The sequence below is a fragment of the Phyllopteryx taeniolatus genome, chromosome 1 (assembly GCF_024500385.1).
Source record: "Phyllopteryx taeniolatus isolate TA_2022b chromosome 1, UOR_Ptae_1.2, whole genome shotgun sequence".
In the NCBI taxonomy this organism is placed as follows: domain Eukaryota; kingdom Metazoa; phylum Chordata; class Actinopteri; order Syngnathiformes; family Syngnathidae; genus Phyllopteryx; species Phyllopteryx taeniolatus.
In genome coordinates this window covers 2982501-3007512 of record NC_084502.1, presented here as the reverse complement: position 1 = coordinate 3007512, position 25012 = coordinate 2982501, and the positions used below count along the sequence as shown (strand labels likewise).

The window sequence follows — 25012 nt, the reverse complement described above, 5'->3', positions numbered from 1 at the left end:
TGTACAGCACCGTGTATGTGTGTGTGCATAAGATTGAGGCATCACAGAGGGAGGGCTGAGACCACTGGCGCCAGGAGGGGAGCAACAGGTCAGAGAGGATGAAGATTATAAAAATACTAGCAGGCTGATGGCCTTGGTCCTGCCTGCGCACAGTTTATGTGTGTATGAGTGTGTGTTGGTATTCCTCTTCATACCTACCCACAGCGCCACAGGATGAGGAAGTGTGTGCGTGTGTGTGACTATGTGTGTCTGCGCAAAGTGCATGTGGTGGTGTGTCCCTGCATACGTCTGGTGGTGGGAAGTAATAAAGCATAAATACTTATTTTTGTGATGACTTTTTCATTTTACTCCCTGCATTTGAAAATATATGTGTACTTTCTACTACTTACTTGCTCAAAATAGGCAGGGTCAATTATTATTTTTTTCTTCCCCCCCCAAGCTTCACAGATGACAACATGACATAAAAAAGACAAACAGAGAGAGGTAAAGTCAACGGCGGTGGAGATCTAAGGAGCATTAACGATGATGCAACAGATTCGGAGACGCAAAGTATTCCCCATCCATGGCCTTATTTAAGAGAAATGGTTGATGTTGTCGGCTCCAAGAATGACACGTGGCGAATACGTTACGTCTTGCGCAAACCTACAAAAATTCACAGGTTCAATCTGATAATTATTTATTTATATTATTATTTATCTATGTATTTTAAAGCTTTATGCATAATAGCAACACAAAATATGAATGTGAGGGCTAGGTATTATTTTTAAAATTCGAGTTCACTTGGGATGACAATTCCATGCTGCAGTATCTATGACTTTGGATGTGTGTGGCTTTAAAAGGCGGGGCCTGGCCTAGTGTGTGGCGTAGGTGTAAGCAAATGAGAGTGGATCAATGACAATTCTAGTAGGCTTTAAAATATTAGCCAAAGATGTTTACCGTTGACGCACAGTTGTGTTAGCCAGTTCTGCTTTGCAGTACACACATTGCACTATCCTGTTTTTTAAGTGTGAAATGGAGGTTAATTGAAGAGTCTAAATTGCCCGTAGGTGTGAATGTGAGAGTGAACCGTGATACGGCGAGGGACGGCTCTATTATCATCAGCTAATTTAGCATTTTTTTTCTGAACCAGTTCACAATGTTAGCGAAGTTATGGGAACACTTTTGATGGCATACAAACCTGAGCCAGTGCAAAAAAAAAAAAAAAAAAAAAAAATCCAGCTTCTCAGTATGAGGACTGAAAGTTAAGATATAAATTATTTTGCGGGGGTAGTTCCCCCCCAACCCACTCATTGTGCTGTTATCAAAATGCATATTTTATATGATTGACAGTAAAAATGTATTTTTACTTTTGTACCTGCAAGTCACTGATGAGGTAGCGGTACATTTGCCTGACTTCGATGCACTCAGTCACAATGTGAGTGTGAATGGTTGAAACAAATCATTATTACATGCTACGTATTATTTAAAATAAATAAATAAATAAAAATAAATATATATATATATATATATATATATTTAGATTTTTTAAAGTAGATCCAATTAAATTTATTGTCATGTACTGTAAACGACAATATTTTGCCATGTACGTTCTTTGGACTTCGGAAAGACGCTGGCTGAGTCTATGGCTCCCTCTGGTGTTCAATGCTTTTTATAACAAGATCACCGTTTCAATGCAGTTATGATTCGCCGTGTAAATAATCCCCCCCCCCCCCCCCAAAAAAAACGCAGAAAAATACATGTATTACTGACAGTTCATATATTGTAACCTAAAAATGCATGGTGGTAGAAGAACATATTGTAACTCACTGGACATCCTGTCCACTCAAACTTTAGGCTGTTGTTTTCTTTGTGAAAAGGGAACTGGTTTTCACAAACGAAGCCTGTGATGAGGAAAAATAACCCCCCCCTCCCGCCCCCACATGAAATCAACTGACCCAAAAATAACTCACGTTTTATGCATTGTAAGTGCATTCTTTTATGGAACACGTTTCAAATCAGGACTAGTCTGAGAGAAGAAAAGAGGCAAAAAAAAAACACTTGTTCAATCATGTCTAATTGCATAAATGAATGAAAATGTTTTATTTACAAACTGTTTTCAACTGCAACCACTGGTTGACATACTCTTTCACTTTTATTTTTTAACCAGGGATTACATACTGTGAGAGAAAAGAAGTATCTGCGGTATATAAATATGTTAAGCTCAAACGCACAGATAAATAAGATGTAGTTGAAATTGGTTATTGCAAGAGGGAAAGAAAAACACCCCAAACATCTCAGATAAAATAATTGCACTCAAACTTTTAAATAAAGATAGATGCATGCAAAAAACACACAAACAGCTACTTGATAATAACGGGAAACATGGAACAATTACCAATACATTCGTTCTGTATGCAGAGGCTGTGCAATGGATGGAAACAATACATTCTGTATCATTTGTTCATTAAAAAGACTATTATGGGCTAGTTATGGTTGTCCATGTTGCAAATGCATGATAGTGTGAAAATGCAACTGATCCTAAAAGAATAAAACCTAATAAAACCCTGGTTAAACGGATTTAAATAAAACTAAGTACGTCAAAGCCGAGGTTCCAATCTGCGTAAAAACCCTGAGTACGGCAACATGAATCACTGGGGAACAAAATATATTTGGTGTGAAAACCTGATGATTCTTTTCTGATTATGCTTTACCCCGTTAAAAAAAATGATATTTTGACTCACCACTATTTCAAAGTTACAAACAACTGTACTGGTCCTCGTCCTGAAAAAGAGCCATTTTAAAGGCCAAATCTTCACCATCCGTGTCTCCTTTTCAGTCGTGCCAGCTTTGGTTCAAGGGAGTCAGTTCGGGTGCAATTACATCTCCATCCTGCAAGTTACAGATACACTTCATTACCATAGCCTTGGAATTTTAAAAAGCAGCATATTGCTAACTAGCAGTTACAGTATCTCTTTCCTAACATAGTAGCACAAAAATGTTACCTGAGGTTTTATGAAGTCTTTGTTAATGCACCACTGCACAAAGTGCTGCCTGGCCGCAACCAGCCCCTCGTCATCCATCTTCTTATAGTAAACTCTGATCAGTTGCTCAGCAAAGTGCGTGGGCAGAAATTTGGACACCTGACAGAGTGAGCGAAAGAGAGCCAAAAGGTCTTCCATGCTTGTGGAGCTCAAGCAAATAGTCATGAAATCTTGTGGTAAAGTTCTGACCTGATGCTTGTGTATCTGAACGGCTTTGGTGGGGTCAGTCTTGCAATAGAAACGCATATTGTCGATGGGGTTCTCCTTTTTCATCCCGTAGTCCATTTGAATGACCTAAAGTGAAAGGCAACATCAAAAGAATTGAGTAGTGGCTGACAAACTGGAAAGCAAACAAAAAAAAAATGAACTAAGAGAAACTCACGCTCACGACAAAGTCTTCAGGCACAAAAGTCACATCGAGGGCGCCCATCTGAGGGATTGACTTCGCCAAGTCCACCTCCCAGGCATGAAGCATTTCCTTCGGATGGAAGAGATGATGATGATGATGACGATTACGATAAGTGAAGACATTCTACACTTTTCACCAGGTGAATCACGAGCAATGCAAAGTTCACATATACAGTGTTCCCCCCAGCATAACGCCATTGGTGAATCATTACTGCAGAAATCTGTTGTTTATAGCAATCATTTCATTTAGATTTTTACAGCTTTTTAAATCAATATAAACTCTACAGCATTGAAAACATCCATCCATCCATCCATTTTCTACCGCTTATCCGGGGTCGGGTCGCGGGGGCAGTAGCTTTAGCAGGGACGCCCAGACTTCCCTCTCCCCAGCCACTTTATCCAGATCTTCCGGGGGGATCCCGAGGCGTTCCCAGGCCAGCCGAAGGACGTAGTCTCTCCAGCGTGTCCTGGGACGTGCCCGGAACACCTCACCAGGGAGGCGCCAGGGAGGTATCAGAATCATCTGGCTCCTCTCGATGTGGAGGAGCAGCGACTCTATTCTGAGATCCTCCCGGATGACCGAGCTTCTCACCCTAAGGGACAGCCCGGACACCCTGCGGAGGAAACTCATTTCGGCCACTTGTATCCGGGATCTTGTTCTTTCGGTCATGACCCACAGCTCGTGATCATAGGTGAGGGTAGGAATGTAGATCGACCGGTAAATCAAGAGCTTCGCCTTTCGGCTTAGCTCCTTCTTTACCACAACGGACCGATACAAAGTCCGCTTCACTGCAGACGCTGCACCGATCCGCCTGTCGATCTCCCGTTCCATTCTTCCCTCACTTGTGAACAAGACCCCAAGATACTTTGGGCAGGATCTCATCCCCGAACTGGAGAGGGCACGCCACCCCTTTCCGACTGAGGACCATGGTCTCAGATTTGGATGTGCTGATTCTCATCCCAGCCGCTTCACACTCGGCTGCGAACTGCTCCAGTGAGAGTTGGAAGTCACGGCTTGATGAAGCCAACAGAACCACATCTGCAAAAAGCAGAGATGCAATACTGAGGCCACCAAACCGGACCCCCTCTACGCCTCGGCTGCGCCTAGAAATTCTGTCCATAAAAGTTATGAACAGAATTGGTGACAAAGGGCAGCCTTGGTAAAACCCTCACCGGGAACGAGTCCGACTTACTGCTGGACATGCGGACCAAACTCTGACTCAGGTCGTACAGGGACCGAACAGCCCGTATCAGGGGGTTCGGTACCCTATACTCCCGAAGCACCCTCCACAGGACTCCCCGAGGGACACGGATAAACGCCTTCTCCAAGTCCACAAAACACATGTAGACTGGTTGGGCGAACTTCCATGCACCCTCGAGGACCCTGCCGAGGGTGTAGAGCCGGTCCACTGTTCCACGGCCAGGACGAAAACCACACTGCTCCTCCTGAATCTGAGGTTCGACTTCCCGACGGACCCTCCTCTCCAGCACCCCTGAATAGACCTTACCAGGGAGGCTGAAGAGTGTGATCCCCCTGTAGTTGGAACAGACCCTCCGGTCCCCCTTCTTAAAAAGGGGGACCACCACCCCAGTCTACCAATCCAGAGGCACTGTCCCCGATGTCCACGCAATGTTGCAGAGGCGTGTCAACCAGGACAGTCCCACAACATCCAGAGCCTTTAGGAACTCCGGGCGAATCTCATCCACCCCCGGGGCCCTGCCACCGAGGAGCCTTTTAACTACCTCGGTGACCTCAAACCCAGAGATAGGACAGCCCGCCTCAGAGAACCCACACTCTGCTTCCTCATGGGAAGGCGTGTCGGTGGAATCGGTGGAGGTCTTCGAAGTATTCTCCCCACCGACTCACAACGTCCCGAGTCGAGGTCAGCAGCGCCCTATCCCCACTATACACAGTGTTGGTGGTGCACTGCTTTCCTGAGACGCCGGATGGTGGACCAGAATTTCCTCAAAGCCGTCCGGAAGTCTTTCTCCATGGCCTCGCCGAACTCCTCCCATACCAGAGTTTTTGCTTCAGTGACCACCAGAGCTGCATTCCGCTTGGCCAGCCGGTACCCATCAGCTGCCTCAGGGGTCCCACAGGCCAAAAAGGCCCGATAGGACTCCTTCTTCAGCTTGACGGCATCCCTCATCGTTGGTGTCCACCAACAGGTTCGGGGATTGCCACCACAACAGGCACCGACCACCTTACGGCCACAGCTCCGGTCGGCCGCCTCAGCAATGGAGGCGCGGAACATGGTCCACTCGGACTCGATGTCCCCCGCCGCCCCCGGAACATGAGCAAAGTTATGTCGGAGGTAGGAGTTGAAACTCCTTCTGACAGGGGATTCTGCCAGACATTCCCAGCAGACCCTCACAATACGTTTGGGCCTGCCACGTCGGACCGGCATCTTCCCCCACCATCGGAGCCAACTCTCCACCAGGTGGTGATTAGTTGACCGCTCCGCCCCTCTCTTCACCCGAGTGTCCAAGACATGCGGCCGCAAGTCTGATGACACGACCACAAAGTCGATCATCGAACCTAGGGTGTCCTGGTGCCAAGTGCACGTGTAGACACCCTTATGCTTGAACATGGTGTTCGTTATGGACAATCCGTGACGAGCACAGAAGTCCAATAACAGAACACCGCTCGGGTTCTGACCGGGGGGGCCGTTCCTCCCAATCACGCCCTTCCAGGTCTCACTGTCATTGCCCACGTGAGCATTGAAGTCCCCCAGCAGAACAATGGAGTCCCCAGCGGGAGCGCTCTCCAGCACCCCCTCGAAGGACTCCAAAAAGGGTGGGTACTCTGAACTGCTGTTTGGTGCATAGGCACAAACAACAGTCAGGACCCGTCCCCCCACCCGAAGGCGGAGGGAGGCTACCCTCTCGTCCACCGGGGTGAACCCCAATGTACAGGCGCCAAGCCGGGGGGGCAATAAGTATACCCACACCTGCTCGGCGCCTCTCACCGTGGGCAATTCCAGAGTGGAAGAGAGTCCAACCCCTCTCTAGAGGACTGGTACCATAGCCCAAGCTGTGTGTGGAGGCGAGTCCACACTATCTAGTCGGAACTTCTCGACCTCACACACCAGCTCGGGCTACTTCCCTGCCAGAGAGGTGACATTCCACGTGCCTAGAGCCAGCTTCTGTAGCCGGGGATCAGATCGGCAAGGTCCCCGCCTTCAGCCATCGCCCAGCTCACACTGCACCTGACCTCAATGGCCCCTCCCACAGGTGGTGAGCCCATGGGAAGCATTGAAAACCTATGCATATTAATTAAAATTCAGTAAAAAGTCAGTATGTAATGAACATTTTCATGGATGTTGATTTGCGAATGCTTTATTTCGTTCCCTTCCAATATACAGAATACTGAACAAAAACATAACCCATTTTTGTTTTTGCTCCCATTTTTCATCAGCTGAGCTTAAAGATCTAAGCTCTTTTCTACATCCACAAAATGCGTATTTCTCATAATTATTCCGTCAAAATTTGTGTCAGTGAGCACTTCTCCTTTGCTGAGATATTCATACAGCATCAAGATGCTGATTAGACAGCATGAAAATTGCACAGGTGTGTCTTAGGCTGCCCACAGTAAAAAGCCACTCTAAAATATGCAGTTTTACTGTATTAGGGAGTTTCAGGGGTCATAAAACCAGTCCATCTGGTGTGACCACCATTTGCCTAATGCAACGCATGTATTGCACCAGTGTGTGTGCCTTGGGCTGCTCACAATAAAAGGCCACTCTAAAATGATGATCACACCAGACACTGTTTTCCTGACCCCCCACCCCCCAATACAGTAAAACTGCACATTTATGTTTTTATTCACTATCAACAGGCTATGGAATGCCATACCTTAGGCATTACTGCCATCTAGGGGTAGTCACAGCACACAGCACCTATCAATTCTGTACCACATTTTCAATAAATTTTATTCTCGCACATTTTGTGTCCAAATAAGTTTACAATATGTTTAAAAAGTGTGTTGTACTGTACACTCAGTCGGTACAGGTGCACAGTATAATGAGATGAGCCATATTAATAGATCTGCCTTTTACAAAGACAACAATGCTCGGTTTTGTGTTGGTTGTGCATGTAATGCTACGGGCAAACACGCACCTGGGTGACTTTCAGGGATTTCTTAGGTTGAGTTTGACCCACATACTTGTAGAGGCGCCTTAAAAGAATGTTCTGTAGAATCTGCTGTGCCTCAGCCAGCTCAGTGTTTGATGAGTGGAGTATTTGCTCAAACACATAATCTACGACAAAAACAGACAGAGAATTTGAATCAAATTCTGGCTTGTTCCTGAGAAATGGTGTGGACCAGGGATGTCCAAATTTATTCCAGTGAGGACCACATGCAGAAAAATTGAAGAAATACGGGGACCCACTTCACCTTGTATTTACGAGACATGCTGAAACCAATTCAATACTCCAAGAAAAAAAAATCTCAGCTTTGAGTTATTGGTGATGGAACAATAAAAATGTTTTATTGTTAGTATGATATATATTTTTTAAGTTATGAAAATGTGTTTTACTCCAGTCGATAAATAGATTTGAAATAAAAGAAATTGTGATATCTTGTGGCATCATTTTCTTTTTTTTACAATTATAAATTAAATACTGTGTGAGAAATTTTCATTTTTATTTTGACTTTTTTTTAACATTTAATAAAATAATATAAAACAAATTTAATATCTTGAAGATTGTCCCTTTTTCTAATAACCTTTTGATGAATACCATGTTTACATAGAATTAGAATGTAAAGTGGGCCACTAAAAAAATGTGCAATGGGCCGCAAATCCCCTCCAGGGACTGACTTGTGTTGAATGAGTCACATTAGTTAGACAATCCAACTGTCAACAATTCTGCAGTTTCTATATTCTGACTCATTGTCTGTTTGTACAAACACAAAGAAACCAACTGTGCACAGAGGTATTGGAGCTCAAACAGGACATTGTGGTAGAGAGGAACCTGTCAACTTGGTGTAGGCCTCCATGTCATCGATGGCTGTGGAGAGCGTGAACATTTTGCCGCCCGAGCCTTGGACCTGAATGTGCTTATCGGCCTTCAAAAAGGCCTCAGTGATCCTGCATGGGAACAATAAACGTGTTATCACGACTACTTTAAGCCTCATTTACCAACACTTATCAAAACAATCCCCCGAAAGAGTTACACAAAGCAGGTACTCACATGGTTTCTATGATGTTGCCTACCCTGTGTTGGTAGGCCCTCTTGTGGAGACAGTTGCGCATGTAGAACATATCATACAGATTGCCCACCTCCTGTGACAAATACAACGGCCTCTAGTTTAGAAAAGATTTCTAAAACACACATGCGGCCGACTGGTTAGAGCGTCAGCCTCACAGTTCTGAGGACCGGGGTTTGATCCCTGGCCCCCCTGTGTGGAGTTTGCATGTTCTCCCCGTGCCTGCGTGGGTTTTAGTTACTAGGACGTTGTGTTGTAATTGTTGTGTTAATCGGAAGTCAGGGTAACAAAGGGCCTGACTGATCAGGGTAACAGATGTCCTGACAGCCCAGGGTAACAGATGACCTGGGAAAAGTAGGGTAACGAGGTGCCTACTAGACCCGTCGTAGAGTGACTTGAAATTGGACGCGGTTTCATACTGTGACGTTTCGGTAGACGACGTGAATTTTGAGACCCCCAAAAACCGATTTAGAATAAGATGAGTGTGCCACCAACTGTGGGGTGTGAATTGGACAATCGAGTGTAGAGGTAATGAATGCGATGTATCAGAGTGATTACCAGAAGTCATTGGAGGATTTGTGGACTGAAATAGAAGGTCAGTTGTTGGCTGGCATTGAAAGAAACAAGCAGAATTTAGAGAGCGACAAATTGACCCACTAAATCCAATTACGGACCTTCCCAAAAGCGGCCCCCCAGTGACTTCCCTTTTTCCGGCTTTGCTGGTCGAGGGAGCCCCTCAAATAACAGACCAAGACACCGGGGAAGTAAAACTCCCATCAATCCCCCAGTCAACAAGGTGGGTTAATATACCAAGAATTGTCTTAAAAATATATTGAGTTTTTACAGAAACGGCTGCCCGGAGTGGCTGCTGGCGGTGAAATGTGGATCCAGGCGCTGAAAAAGTAGACGGACGACATGTGCCTGGCGTGTGGTGACATAATGAGATTGTTTCGCGCCTGTTGCATTTCGATTCATCAATTGGATGATATTTTGACACTGTCTGGTCTGAATAATGTCAAACCTGAAATTTTATTTGCCCCTTTTGCTCCCCCAGTGTTTGCGGTCATCCGTGACATGTTACCGTCCTCCTTGCCAACGAAGCTCCCAGACTTCAAACATCTCATGGATCCCAGTTCTCATTTCGAAAATTGCATAAGTATTTGGACAGATAAGACATGGTCAGATCCCTCCCGTCTTAGGGAGGCAAATGTTATTTATAGAATTGGTTTGCTTGTCACATTGCCAGCTGGAGTTAGGACTGAATTTATTTAAGACCCTGACCTCATGGAAGGGGGAGATAGCTACTTTAATCGGCATGTGTCTCACCATTTGAAACTTTTTGTCGACAGACACCACAAATCATCAGACGAGGTAAAGGACATGCAGGAAAAACTTTTGAAGTTACAATTGGCCAAGGCCTGAAAAGTGCCCACTGACAAAAAGCAAGAAGGAAAAAAGAACAAAAAAATGGAAGCAGAAAAGCAGATGTGGATGGCGCAGGGGTCAACGGGGTGGGGGCGGGAGGACGAGGCAGGAGTCGTGGTAGGGGATACACCAACGGAAGCAGGGGAAGCGCTCGCCATCTTCAACCGGACGAAGCATGCTTCAACTGCCGGCACCCTGGCAACAGCATCCGCAGCAGGCTCCACAGCAACAACAGCCATCTAGCCAGTTGGACTGCGACGAGGACTGGTCTGATTACCAATGGGGCTGCTCGGAGCCCGGGGACGGAGGAAAGGCAGAACCTCTTATCCCCGCTAAGGTGGACAAGACGGACATCCACATGCTAGTGGACACAGGGGTACCCATGAGTCTGCCGATTTCGACACCATTAAAGACTGAAATTGCTGGACAGACACATGGACATCAGTTTGTCCTGATGAAAGGGGGAGCGCCAGTGAACCTGATGGGCAGAGATCTGCTGATCAAAACCAGGGCTACCATCCTTTGCAGCCCGGACGGACTGACGATACGGTTCCCAGATGGGACCGTGATGAACTGTGGACAGAAATTGTCCGCCAGATGGAAAATGGTGTAACATGAACTCCCGGAAGAGACTGCTGACATTCATTGGGCCAGACTTCAACCAGAAACAAAGGCGGGAGGCGGCGTCTACTCAGCCTTCCTGCGGAGGAACCCCTTGATCGACTCTCTTGCCTCCGATCGAACCCCTCAATCTCACACTGTACTATGACAAAAATGACAATTTGGTTTACAGAGAAGCCTTTGAGTCAATACAGGATGAAAACTGGATGCTCAATAGTACAGGTATTTACATAAGGAAGCAAGGTATGGCAGCTGCCTCTACCTTGACGCCAGAGCAGAGTGAGTGGTTTATGATGAGTTTGACATTTTTTCCACACATTTCACTTGCAATTGCACGAGGTCATGAAGCCCGAGAACTGGGAGCCATGGTAAGGAAATGCCATTTGGCAAATGATTGGCAGCAAGGTCAAATACCCAATGTGTTGTACTCTCCTAGTACTGAATGTTTTTGTATTCAGGGTGCTGCGGTGGACGAGGGGGTGTTGGAGCATGTGACACTAAAGCGATTCCATGTCAGAGAGCTCTCGGACCATGAGGACGCCGTACAGCTGTTGAACTCGCTGCTGGACTCACTGTGCCTTGAGGGGCCTGCCGATGGGGGACTATGTACATCCGTGACTCCGGTAACGTTTGAGGTAGACCCGACTGCTTTTGTTAACGTGCTGCAGTACCCCTGTAAACAGGAGGCCGGTGAAGACATCGCGGAGACCCAAATTCTGACTTCCAAACACTTTGGTCCGTAAATTATTTTGTGAAACCCTCCGCTCAACCTGCAGAACTGCTGGCCATGTGCAGGGCACTGGAGTTATCTGAAGGTCAGAGTGTCACTATTTATTAATGATGCAGCTGATGCCGCGGCTAAGAAAGTAGCAGGCTACCAAACGGATGCTGAAGGTAACTATGTTGCCAAACAGGATCAGTTGATTGACTTTGTCCCTGCAGTAAGGGTTGATGTAGTGCGTGACCTCCAAGAGGCGGCGCCAGAGGAAGACAAACGTAAGTGGCAAAAGACAGATGCTGAGTATGACGACAAGGAGAAGCTGTGGTTTGGCCCGATGAGAGGCCCTAGGAGACTGGTGTTACCTACAGAAATGTTCATGCGGTTAGTGGTTGAGGAAGCACAGGCCCCGACACATGAGAGTTATGTGTCAATGCTGTACAAGCTGCGCTTTTGGTGGCACCCTGATCTTCTGCGTAAGGTAAAAGAGTTTTGTGTTTCTTGTGATATATGTCAGAATTTCAGTGTTGGCAATACAACGAAGAGGGAACTGCAACACACTGAGATGGGCCGATGCCCGAATGATGTGCTGGTAATGGACTAAACCAACATGGTGGTCCCAGTCCAAGGAAAAAGGTACCTATTAATGATTCTCGACACTTTTTCTGGATGGCCCGAAGCCTATCCTTGTGCAAAAGAGGACGCACCGTCCGTCATCAGAGCGCTGGTTAATCATTATATCCCGACACATTAGTTTCCACTAGTAATCAGATCGGACAAGTGGTTCTACGTGTCGCAGACACGTCCTGCGCAGGCCTCTATTGTAGAGTAAAAAAACATGGACAAGTGTGAATGGTATAAATATTTTGTGTGATACATCTTATTTATTGTGTACACAATATAAAGAAAACCCTAGAATAAATGATAAATATATTTATATGAATATATGTAAATATTTATAAAGCGGTTTAAAGGGTACCCATTATATTTATTACATAAATAAATGTGGTTTATTGGTATACATTGGTATCCACTCGATATTCTGGAAGATAAATTAAATAATAGATAAATTAACGTGTGTGCCAGGCGGATGTGATCACGCCAGAGTTGGGTTGTGACTTTCTACTTCCAGGTTGGCGGAGCGGACCAGCCGCAGCTCTGCGTGCCCGGGGAAGCAGCCTGAAACAGTACCGGATGTTTGTGTTGTCAGAAAACGCTTTGGTGTATGAATAAAGGAGGCTGTTGAATTTGTGGAGCCGCGGATGTGTTATGGCGCCTTTACAACCCAATCGGAGAGGGCCGCTGTAAGTCGAGGCGTTCCCGGTCCGCTTCGGGCTGCACGCAGAGTTTGAATGAATGGCGTGCAAATTGCTGTATTTTAGTGCGGTACGAGTGAATCGCGAGTTGTATATGTGCGGATGACGAGTGTGCGCGGAGAGACGGCAGTCGTAGCTAGCTGGCTAAATGTTTTCGATGGATGAACTGGATGTGGCTTAAAGTGGTGTAAAGGAGTTTTGAAAGTCAGAAATGGGGAATGCGTAAGACAATAGTCAGGTTTACAGAATTACTTTAGTGTAGTACCGAAGGGATTGACATTAAAAAGCAAGGAAGTTTAATATTCGACTCGTGTGATGACAATGACGTTGGAAAGTGGGTAACGGGCTTTGCGGTGAGCTCAGTTAGTAGTAATGAACTATGTGTTAACTTGCGTGTCAGAGGGAGTCATTTTTTGTTTTACGGAGTGGCACACAAGTAAGCGGCTGGAAGACTGTAATTAGGGATAATAAAGTGAAGTAATGAGGGAAGAGCATATTTGTAATATAAAGAGAGTCTGTATTTTTTGTAAGTATACATAGAAGTTCGCGTTTGTGGAAAACCGGATTAAGGAATTACTAAAGAGACCCGTGTCGACTATAGACATCCTCACAATATTAAGTCGATACAGTATAGTGGATAGTAATACAGTATAGTGAATGCAATCCTTTTCATTCACAGAAGAGGGAGGAGGTGCCAGAGGTGTTAAGTTGATTCGCTACTCAGCATAGTGACTTGCCAGCTATGTTGGAAGGGAAAATACTATAGATGAGAATAGAGGGAGTTAGAGTGGTTATAATGACCAGCTACATACGCCATGAGACAGTACCGAATTTGCATCATATACAAGGGAAATTATGTGGAGTACTTGTCTTTGAGAATGTCGAATTTGGTATGAGGATTAATCTGTTTGCTTGTCTCCCCAGATTCAGCAGTAGAGCAGGGAGGACAAAGAGGATTTTTTTCCCCCATGTTTATGGCAAGTAAATTTTCATCCATCGATTTTCTACCGCTTATCCGAAGTCGGGTCGCGGGGGCAGTAGCTTTAGCAGGGACGCCCAGACTTCCCTCTCCCCAGCCACTTCATCCATCTCCGTCAAGCTGAAGAAGGAGTCCTAATTGGGCCTTTTTGGCCTGTAGTACTCCTGAGGCAGCTGATGGGTACCTGCTGACCAAGCGGAATGCAGCTTTGGTGGTCGCTGAAGCAAAAACTTGGGCATGGGAGGAGTTCGGTGAGGCCATGGAGAAAGACTTCCGGACGGCTTCGAGGAAATTCTGGTCCTCCATCCGACGTCTCAGGAGCTCTCCTATCTCTGGGGTTGAGGTCACCGAGGTGGTTAAAAAGCTCCTCGGTGGCAAGGCCCCGGGGGTGGATGAGATTCGCCCGGAGTTCCTCAAGGCTCTGGATGTTGTAGGGCTGTCCTGGTTGACACGCCTCTGCAACATTGTGTGGACATCGGGGACAGTGCCTCTGGATTGGCAGACTGGGGTGGTGGTTCCCCTTTTTAAAAAGGGGGACCGGCGGGTGTGTTCCAACTACAGGGTGATCACACTCCTCAGCCTCCCTGGTAAGGTCTATTCAGGGGTGCTGGAGAGGAGGGTCCGTCGGGAAGTTGAATCTCAGATTCAGGAGGAGCAGTGTGGTTTTCGTCCTGGCCGTTGTCAAGTGGGCGGCCAAGCCACATGAAGCGATGGAACACAAGGTGATGATTGGCTTATGTAGCTGGGTTCATGATTGAGCTTAGCCCCAGTTTCAATTCCTGGTTCAACCACCAGAGGTCGCCAAACCAAATTTAGATCATGAGTATGAGTCGCCAGGTCAAGCATAAGTCTTCTTAAAATCTTAATACTATTAAACCCCCTATCATAGTAAACAAACACATACTGAAGTCAACCACTTATAACCATTTGTTTGATTTTATATCCTTGAGATAATTTTGATGTTCTCTTTGATGTTATAACTCAGATGTTCTTTTGGAAATCATTGATAAAAAGTACATCAAGCCTAGTAAGGCTGTTATACATTATTCTTACTTTTATATTACTATGCTTTGGAACAGCTTATATGCAAAAACTGTAACCTGTGTAAGATTGTCTCTCTCAGGCAACGAAGCACAAGATGTACTACAAAGAAAAGAACAAACCTGTTGAATGCATGAGAGAATTGTATTCACATGAATGTTTTTTTACATTTATTTGACATTTAACATATACACATGTATTGCAGATTGCTTAGAGATTAACATGGTGTGATGAAATGTGTTGGTTAAGTTCAAGACATGAAATGTGCTTGTAATTGAATGAATTTACTGAGAACCTACAAGACATGAAATGTGCTTGTAGTTGAATGTATTTACTAAGAAGCCTATTTGGGTGAGCAAATAAGAGGTCAAGTCAGGTTAACGCTGAAAGTGAAAGTGAAAGATATTCCCACTTAGGTCACGTTAGGACACTCTGAGGGGGAAACAGGTGCTTCCCACTCGGGTCAAAATCAGGACAGTGTAAACAAAGGATTTCCGACTGGATTTTTAGAAAAGGGAGTTTCTGAAAACCAAGGTTATAAAAACCTCACACGCTGATGAACGGGGCTTCTTATCCTTATCCAGGATAGGGAGACATACGCTCTTTTTCTCTCGCAATGACAATTGACATGCTGGCAGGAGGAATTCATCTTTGAATCTTCCTTTTTAATTGGGTAAGACTAAAAGAATATTATAATAAGGTAACTAATAGAACCGCTATTGACATTGCGTGGATAGGGAAGAGAGTTAGTCAGCTGTCCAGGGATTCTTAGATTCCAAATTATCTTATTATTAATTGGCATTATGGCTCCGTAGGACTTGATCACTCCTTAAGGCTCACTCAAAAAGTAATACTTGTTTTATGATTTATTACTTTTAAACTACTTCTACTTCTTTTCATTTTTGTTATTCTTATTATTGTTTATTTTATATTACAAACCCTTTCTGTCATAATATCATTTTAACCTTAAGTAATCACTGAAATAAATACCTTGCTTTAATCTTATCCTATCTTTGTCATTCTTAAAATGAGAAGTTGTCTCATTTTTATCACTCAACCTCTTATAAGTGATTGAACGTCGACGATACCTATAATACCGGGTCGTAACACCATCCCAAAAGTAACTCATATATATCTCTTCGGCTTAATACAAAAACAAATCCGTACGGTCCTAACAAGGACTGTTAAATTTACTAGGTCAATTACAAGTGCAAACGATTTTTAAGAGATGAAGCTGCTGTAAAAATGGAGTACTCACAATATTACCCTTTCACTCGGTGCGGTTACTCATCAAGTGGTGATAAGTGAGGGCAGACCGGATTGGCTCCGTAAAACTAAAGGCAGTTAGCACACCTAGGCGAATTCATCTCGACACCGGCTTAACAGCTCCTCGTCCCCTTGCGTGTACGGTGTTGGTGCCGGTAAGGGAAAAGGGGGGAGCTTGACCCTTTAAACGGAGAGTCGGTCAGGACATTTCTCCCGATTAGTCCTGCGGATAAGCGAAATCTGACATGTGGCGCCCAACGTGGGGCTAGAATCGATTTCTACGGAAAATCGGGATCGATAATAGCCCAAAAAGAACCCGAGTGGTCGCTTCCTAAAGTATTGGGCACAAAGCTTGGGAAGCAATTCTCGCTGACAAAATTTCATGTCAGACGACCTTGAGCGGGCACGAAAGTAGTATCTTTGAAGAATATTAATTCTTGAAAAAGAACTCTTAGCTACGGGTCTAGAGTGTACTCGTAGCGAAGGAGATAGCACTGTTTCGTGTCTAAGAAACGACAACCAGCCCCCCTCAGAAAACCTCACACTCTAGAGTGAGTGTGAGAAGCCATTCAGAGTGAATGGACATGATCGGCGACCTGCTGCTCTGGTCGGCCGTGAAGCTACTGATTGCGAGTTTGTTAGCGCGTGCTGCGAGGCGCTCACGGGAGGGAGGGGCTGAGTTGAGGGATGGAATAAGCAACCGGCTAAGGAAAAGCAGGGCTTATGGTTAAACTGTATTCAACCAACTAACCAAAGGAAGGGAGACTAACCAGGACACTTGTTAGCGTCGGTACTAGTCTTTCGGGAGCTACATAATGGTGAACTAAATTATGAGCCTAAACTATGCTTTAGGGTATTTAGGCTTCCCGTGGTGGTTGCGGATACCCATCGTTTTTGTAGGTTACATTAGATTTCCATTCTTGACTCATTTCTCTTATTCCCTATTGTCCTACTGCGGCGTACCCCTTAACATTTATCGCCCTTTTTCCATAATAGGAGACACTTTAACTCAGTTAGTCGACTTTGGTATTCCCTTGCCGAAGTCCCCTCTTCCCTTGCCCTTCCTCTTTGCCATGTTAGCAAGATTTTGATTTTTCTACCAACAAGAATTACTTTAGTTTTTCTTCGGAAGTGGACAGATTTTGATTTTTCTACCAACAAGAATTACTTTAGTTTTTCTTCGGAAGTGGACAGATTTTGATTTTTCTACCAACAAGAATTACTTTAGTTTTTCTTCAGAAGTGGACAGATTTTGATTTTTCTACCAACAAGAATTACTTTAGTTTTTCTTCGGAAGTGGACAGATTTTGATTTTTCTACCAACAAGAATTACTTTAGTTTTTCTTCGGAAGTGGACTGATTTTGATTTTTCTACCAACAAGAATTACTTTAGTTTTTCTTCGGAAATGGACTGATTTAGATTTTTCTACCGGAAGGGACTACTTTAGTTTTTCTTCGAAGGAGGATTAAATTTAATTTTTCCTTTTCTTCAAATGAGACTGGATTTCAACTAAACCGTACATAAACAGGGTAGGTCCCTGAACGCAGTAAGTAACCATCCCATCGTTTAGTAAAGGATGTTAGTCAGTGGGGCCAGGTAAAACGCTCACGGCTAATTATTCTGAGTGTGTAGAGGCGACGCTATAAGAGCGGAGCTGAGTAACCAGGAGCTGTAGTACGAGCCCATGACCCTATGCGCTACTGGGGGGTATCGGAAATAGGCAGCTCCACTCCTACAACAGAAGCGGGCTACGGCCAGGTTAATACGCTAAACAGAAGCGGGCTACGGCCAAGTTAATACGCTAAACAGAAGCGGGCTACGGCCAAGTTAATACGCTAAGAAGAAATGTTTATGAATGCGGGAGAAGACGAGCCCCCGGGCCCCTCAGAAGGAAGAGCGGCAGTGGTGGAATCGGAGACCCGACCTCTAGGACAACATGAAATACCAATAAGACTCGTGCTATATAACGAGGGCTTAGAAGAATGGCCGCCCGGAGTAAGAAGGATGGTAGAAACGGAAAATCCATCCATACAACCCTTAGAACTCCCGACAATGGTGAAGAAAGCCGTCAAGGGACAAGGCCAGTTTAAAGCAGAGACGGCCGAAGGAACTGGAGTGATGACAATAATAGTAGACCACCCTGGAGAAGACTACAATCGTAGAGAAGCTCCCCAATGGTTGGAATGGTGGATAAGGATGATGGAAAGATACAATGTAGTTGAATTGGTTAGCACTTGCGTTGGGTTGGACCCCATAGTAAAAATGCTGGCGAATACAACAGAGATAAAATGTAAACTGGTGGACAGTGACAGGGCAAGGGCAGTGTCCAGATATCATGAACACCAATGTTACATTCAGAGAATAAAGATGCTTGCGGAAACAAAGAAAGCGCCAGGTCTTAACACCTTGAGCGAGGAAGACTCATCAGATGTGGATCTAGACATGATTGTTATTCCCCGAGCGGAAGAGGACCAGGAGGAACAAAACAGAAAGGCAAGGTTGACATGGCAAATGACTCCTCTTATTAGAACAGAATCTTTGCCAGTGGAGCCGTTCGGATCGTAATAGAGGTGAACGGAATAAAGTCAGAAAAAATGTCATGGAAGTTGGCTGAAACAGCAGCGGTCGGGGCTTTTAAGCTGAGAGCATTGACCCCAGTAACTTTAGCCACAGGAGCTGAATTTGTGGTGGTAATATCACCGAGACAGAGAGGAGAAAGGGTAAATGTGGCAAAAGAGGAGCTGTTAACACAGATGCTACAAATATCCAGAACTCAGCTGCAACTTCAACAAAACCCCGGAGCTAGGCCCAAAACACCGCCTCAGCCAGCTCCACAGACAGAGAGCTACCCCATACCGTCACCTAGGAGGAGGAAGGAAGGAGTAGAACAAGACTCAGGACCACAAGGGGCTGGAGTGGAAATAGAGGACGAGGTACCAGCAGGACCAAATGAGCTGAAAAATGGAGGAAAAAGCCCTGGAAGAGGGGTAGTGACTTTCAGTCCGGCTACCTCCACTCCCAGAGCAGTAAGTGACTCCTATCGATCACTGCCTCCACTGACACCTTTACCTGTACCAAGGGGAAACCCGAGGAGATCACCTGGCGAAGTAAGAGAACTAGTTGGACATACGATGGCACCCGAGGAAGGAAGTGGAAACGAGGGTAACCAAGAGGAAGAAGACTGGGTGTGTATACCTCTCAGGGCCGAACCTGAGGCCGAGGTAAGGGGGGAGGATTTGGAATCACTGACTTCAGACGCGGCGCCTAAGGACCCTGAGGACCGACCTCCTAAGGTAGTCACAAGACCAACAAATAAAGGGAAGAAAAACCCACAACCGGTATATAACATATACAAAGCCTTAGAGAGGCTTGCCAGAGACATACAATTGGGATTTGTCCAGACTCAGGATGGGAGGAAGACTTTCGTACCAGAAGCGGGACAAAAAGAATATCCATATCTATTTGTTTGGCTAGAGAAAATGGATGAAGACATGACTTTGAATGAAAAAAAATCACCTATGGAGAAGCAGCAAACATTTTGCAAACTCCCACGTATCATACGTTAGTGGGACATATGGAATTCACCAAGAATTTCAGAGAAGGCTTCGTGACAGTAATGTATGATATGTTGCTCAGAAAACTTAAACAAGGGGTGTATCAAAGAGCACAAATTGAATTAAGAGCCGAAGAGGACTTGGAGATGGACGCCGGGGCAATGGCGGCCCCTGTCAACCCTGCAAGTCAGCCCTCTCAGTACGGAATACCTCTAGGAATGACAGCGGTTGGACCTAACTCCATGTATCAGCCGAACAGCACGGATAGAGACATGCAAGAATTTAGGGCTTTGAAAGAATTGGTCCGGCCAAAAATCAGAAAGAAACAGCTAAAGATTATTTAATTGAGATGTGGCCTATGGTCAGAGACGCTCCTGGAGGGGAAATAGCCAAGAAAATATGGCTGCAATATATAATTGCCAATCCCATTGGACCCAATGAAACATCACAACAGGTCTATGAGAGATGGGTGGACGGTGAAGATGAAGACGAAGAGGCTCATATAATGAGAGCCAGGGAGCAACTCAAGCAAGGAGTCACGCTATTGAATGTGTGGCATAAAACAAGTCAAGTCATAGCTCCAAGCAGATATGTTAAATCGCTGCGAATGATTGCAAAAGAAATGGGAAACGAAGCTACTTTTGTGAAGATGGCACCAGACAGCACAGCACAAAAAAAATCGAAGCTTCCATTAAGCAATGGGATCGACTGACTAAATTCTACAGTGAAAAGAGGAAAGCGGCACCAACTGACTACCGCTCGGGCGGGAATAACCAACAGTCAACCCAGAGAGCGACGCAGTCTTCCCAAAGAACAAACGAAAGTCAGAAACCAATGTCCCAAGCAGGACAACAACAAACGGCGAAAAAGAAGGAATTTGGAGCATATATACAGAGAGAAGAATTTCTCAAAATGACACCAGAAGAAAGGAAGGCCCATCTTGAGGCTCGCAAAGCTGCCGCCTCAGGAGGGCCTAGAAAATCGAGGCACGGGTCACCCTGGAAGGAGTCTATCGGATAGGAGACGAGCTCTACGCAAAGTTGGAAGGAGTACCCTATTTGGTGGACACCGGGGCCGAGGTGTCAATGACTCGTGAAGCCTTGAGAAAAATTGGACACCTAAGAGTGAAAGTAGCTGATGGTTCTATTACAGAAATGCCAGTCGGAATTTGGAAGGGAATTGTGTGGATTATGGGACCATACAACCTATTGACACTACGGGACTTAGAAGGGCTGAATAAGCCTAGAAATAAACGCCGAACAGCATTAAAACAATGGAAGAAGTTGAAATTAGCAACGGTGAGGGTTGGACCCACCAAGATAACCCCAGAATACGAGTGGTATAAACCAGTGGATATTTCAGCAGTGAAGGCCCAACAAATTCAAGAGAGCAACTTGTCGCCAGAAGGAAAAAAGAGGTTAAATGAAATAATGGAAGAAGTGCCCAAGCCGGGGAGGTTACTGCAGTATTGGAAGGACTGTTGGAGGCTATAAGGCTACACGTGCGACGTGTGAAGATAGTAACGGACAGTCACTATTGTGCACAAGCTCTTAAAGAAGACCTGTCCATTTGGGAAGAAAATGGATATGAAGGAGCGAAGGGCAAATCAGTAGCCCATACGGAATTATGGAAAAAGATAGCCGAGTTGAGGTTAAATATGAACATAGATGTTGTCCACCAGAGAGCCCACGTTAAGGACGGGGCCCATTGGAGAGGAAATGATGAAGTAGATAGATACGTCCAAGAGAGAAGGTTAGTTGTTGTAGGAGCAGACGGATGGGACAAGACCCCTGGAGGAAATGTGGTCCCAGACGAGTTTGTGCGTGAGATTACTACGGCCGTACATGAAGCGCTAGGCCATGGAGATACCTTACCCACAAAGAGAGAACTGGAAAGACTGGAGCTTTGGATCTCAGATAAGAAAATCCGAGCTGTGTTGCGGGACTGCGAGCAGCGTAATAGATACAACGCAGGACGCCGAGGACAGCGAGCTGGAGGATTGACTATCAAGAGTACTGTGCCATGGGCATCAGTCTGCATGGACGTAGCAGGCCCCATGGGAGTGAATGGCGCGAAAGGTGAGAAGTACCTAATCGTGCTAGTGGATTCGATGTTAGGACATTTTGGATTAAAAGCAGTACGGAAAGCTAATGCTAATAGTGTGATCAAGACACTAGAAGAGGGATGCATGTGGCTAGGAATACCAAAAGAGTTAAGAACAGATAATGGAACTCATTTGAAAAACGCTGCGGTGGACAGGTGGTGTCAAAAATGGGGTATAAATAGAGTATATTCACCACCTTACACCCCCCAAGCCAATGGTGTGGCTGAAAGAACCATTGGTTTGGCTAAAAATTGGCTAGGAAAAAATGCTAATGGGAAAGAATGGAGTGGAAAGTTGGTGGAATTGGTCAAGGACTTGAATGGGAGGAGCAGGACTGGAAGGCCGTCCCCCTCAGAGGAATTGAATCAACGCCCCTTTGTCGCCCCTGACATTGGCAGAGTAAAAGAGGAGGCAAGTCTCCAGAAAGCGAAATGCCCGTTACAAGTAGGACAACGAGTGTGGGTCAAGTCACACGGAGCATCCGACGAGCATGCAGTAAAAATCAAATATGAAAATCCTGACATCGTAGAAGAAGTGTTGGATAGAAACACAGTGCGCCTCAAGGAGAGAGGGATTCAAGGGGTAGAGCAGCTTAAACCAATACCAGTTGATTCAGCTAGAAGCTGAAATAGAAACAAGATATGAGTACTGAAATGGAAGATGACGTTCCGCCTTTTGTCAAGTTGGCCATGATAAAAGGTGTTGTAGTCACACGGAGGACTACGAGTGGATTAATGGCTGGAAGAGCATTTAAACTTTTGGAGAATGCTAAAAGAGGATATCTATCCAAGGGGATGGAAAGTTTGTGTTGGCACCATGTGAATCAAGGCTGTGTCTCCTGCGGAAAAAACGAATCACAGGCAAACAGAAGACACGGAACTAGCCGGGATTGGACCGCCGGTTCCCCGACCTTGGAGGACTTAGGCCCAGCAAAGGTACTTGACGCTTACATATGCGCAAGTTGCAGAGTGAGATATTTGCCCAGATTAAGATTTTATGCCCAATGGGATTGGAACCCACAAGGAAATGAAGAACAGAGAAACTGTGAATGTTGGTGGAATGGAATAACGCTACTATATTGTGACCACTGCTGGGGTAGGGTCCAGGATGGAACATTGGTGTTAGCCGGTCGAGCCGAGGGATGGCAAGTAACTAAAGCAGAGACACCAATAAGCCAGTTGCCTCCCATTTTGACTCACCCTACAAGGATGGAGATAAGCAAAGAAAGACTAGATTTGGGACTTCCGAGTCTACTCAACACAAATTGGCCAGGGTGGGCAGGAGACGAACGCCCCGCAAAATTGATGGAATAATCAGTACCAGTAGCATCTAGGATGCAATTGGATCCCCGGTACACCTCGAGGATTGGAACACCCTGGGAAGTGATAATAGGTAACATTTTAGCCAATGAACGCATCCCAATAACCCCCTTACCCAACGCTGCGCACGAGCGAGAAGTGGGAGGAAACGGCTTGTATACCTATCGAACGGTGTTGGACGAAGCCACCAAGAAGATAGAGTATAAAGAGAAAGTTGCTGCACTACAGATGAGTCCCATGGCACCTCACCTGGTGCTTCCAGCCGGGACAGCAGTAAAAGTCGAAGTCAGGGTTATGGTGGCCTTGATACCTTATGAAGGAATATACTCCCTAGGAATGAAGTTGTCATTGAGAACAACTGTCAGAAGAGAGGAAAAAGGTCAAAGTAATAGCCCTACAAGGGTCTCAAGTGGCTTGATTAAAAATAAAAAATTATTGTCGCTAGCAGAAGCAGCAACAGGGGAATTAGAGAAATGGGGAGAAGAGATTGAAACTGCTTTAAACGGCTCAAGCAGTAGCGATGAAGAAGTTCATAAGTTAAAGAAACGCACCGACATTAGGAAGGGTAGTAACATGTGCCCCTACCCTAACTGTACCGGTGAAGGGCACGTACAGTCAGATAGGAAATACCATTGGTCTCTGAGAGGATGTCCTGGTTATAATAAAAAATGGCCAAAGGGTTATGGGAACTCGAAATGGAAGAGAGTAAGGCGAGTAGTGAGCGCAAGGGAATACGCTTTAAAAGATGATGAAGACTGGGAGCCCGAGAAGATTAGAAGGAGTAGGCGACGACGGCCTACAGAGAGAAACGCTTCCCCAGAGAAGGAGGCACAAGAACCAGAAGAAATCCGCCGCATACAAACGATTGACAGTGGTGACAAAGTAGTTAAGGGATGGCTCTCTCGTCTGTGGAATAGACCAATCGAAGAGTCATCATCCTCTTCGAAGGAGGATTAAGACCTAAGATGGAAAATCAAGTGCGTGACTTAGAAGCTCGTGGAGTTACTTTGGAAACACAAAAGGCTTCTATATAAGACGTATTGGAAAAGATATTGTTGGCGTTGCAAGGATTACAAGATAAAGGAGATATATTCAGATTGAAGACAATTGAATTATAAGGAACACCCCCTTAAGAGGGTGGAGCAAATGTGAGAGTGAAGATATAGTGGGATTGACGCAAGTAGACTGAGAACTGCACAGTCTCAGCCCGCATAACGAGGAAGTAGTGGAATGGATCAGCTGAATGCCCTGAGAGCTCGTACGACTAAATTGGAGGAACAAGCGTCGAACACAGCAGATGCGTTAAGGCTCACACTAACAGCACTACAGGTAGTACAAAAAGGACAGGAAGAAATTACAGCTCTTGTGTTACAGCATCAGGCCACATTTACAGACCAGAAATCCCTTCTCAATCAATTGGAAGAATTCTTATCAAGGACTACTGGGAGGCTGCTCACTCTATCAGCCGAGGTAACTCACTTGTCCCATAGGTTGGAGGAGATAGAAGAAGGACAACTGGATTGCTAAAAGAAATATTTGCCCGACTGGACTTCACGGACCTAACGGATATTCAAGTTATTAAGACCTACCTCCAGGAAAGGAACAGCACTCACAACCAAGAGCAAGCATGACGGAATCAACGGCTGAGGAGAAGATTGACTACAAAGACCCTACTAAACGACTGGAAAAGGAGACAGGCGGGAAGATGGAAGGGTGGAACCTTCAGACAACTAACACCCCGCATTACGATACTCCTAACCCGCATTACGATACTCCTAACCCGCATTACGATACTCCTAAACCGCATTACGATACTCCACAGACAAGGACTTCGGATGACCCCTTGTCACAACATCAAGAGGTAGGACAACCAGTTGTCCACTGGAGCAGTTCGCAGCCGAGTGTGATGCGGCTGGGATGAGAATCAGCACCTCCAAATCTGAGACCATGGTCCTCAGTCGGAAAAGGGTGGCGTGCCCTCTCCAGGTCGGGGATGAGATCCTGCCCAAAGTGGAGTTCAAGTATATTGGG

General features: G+C 45.5%; 1 protein-coding gene across 3 annotated transcripts in view; it reads right to left on the bottom strand.

The window, feature by feature from the left end:
• Nucleotides 1-2050: 2050 nt before the first annotated feature.
• samhd1 (SAM domain and HD domain 1) overlaps nucleotides 2051-25012 on the bottom strand; it is a 33543-nt gene continuing 10581 nt past the window's right edge. For all 3 annotated transcript variants that reach the window (XM_061748509.1, XM_061748588.1, XM_061748664.1), the window contains exons 10-16: nucleotides 8622-8713; nucleotides 8403-8518; nucleotides 7548-7687; nucleotides 3403-3498; nucleotides 3210-3314; nucleotides 2982-3119; nucleotides 2051-2868 (exon numbers count right to left, since the gene is read on the bottom strand). In XM_061748509.1, coding sequence (XP_061604493.1) covers nucleotides 2812-2868; nucleotides 2982-3119; nucleotides 3210-3314; nucleotides 3403-3498; nucleotides 7548-7687; nucleotides 8403-8518; nucleotides 8622-8713 — 744 coding nt within the window. In that variant the 3' untranslated portion in view covers nucleotides 2051-2811. The remainder of the gene's footprint in view (nucleotides 2869-2981; nucleotides 3120-3209; nucleotides 3315-3402; nucleotides 3499-7547; nucleotides 7688-8402; nucleotides 8519-8621; nucleotides 8714-25012) is intronic.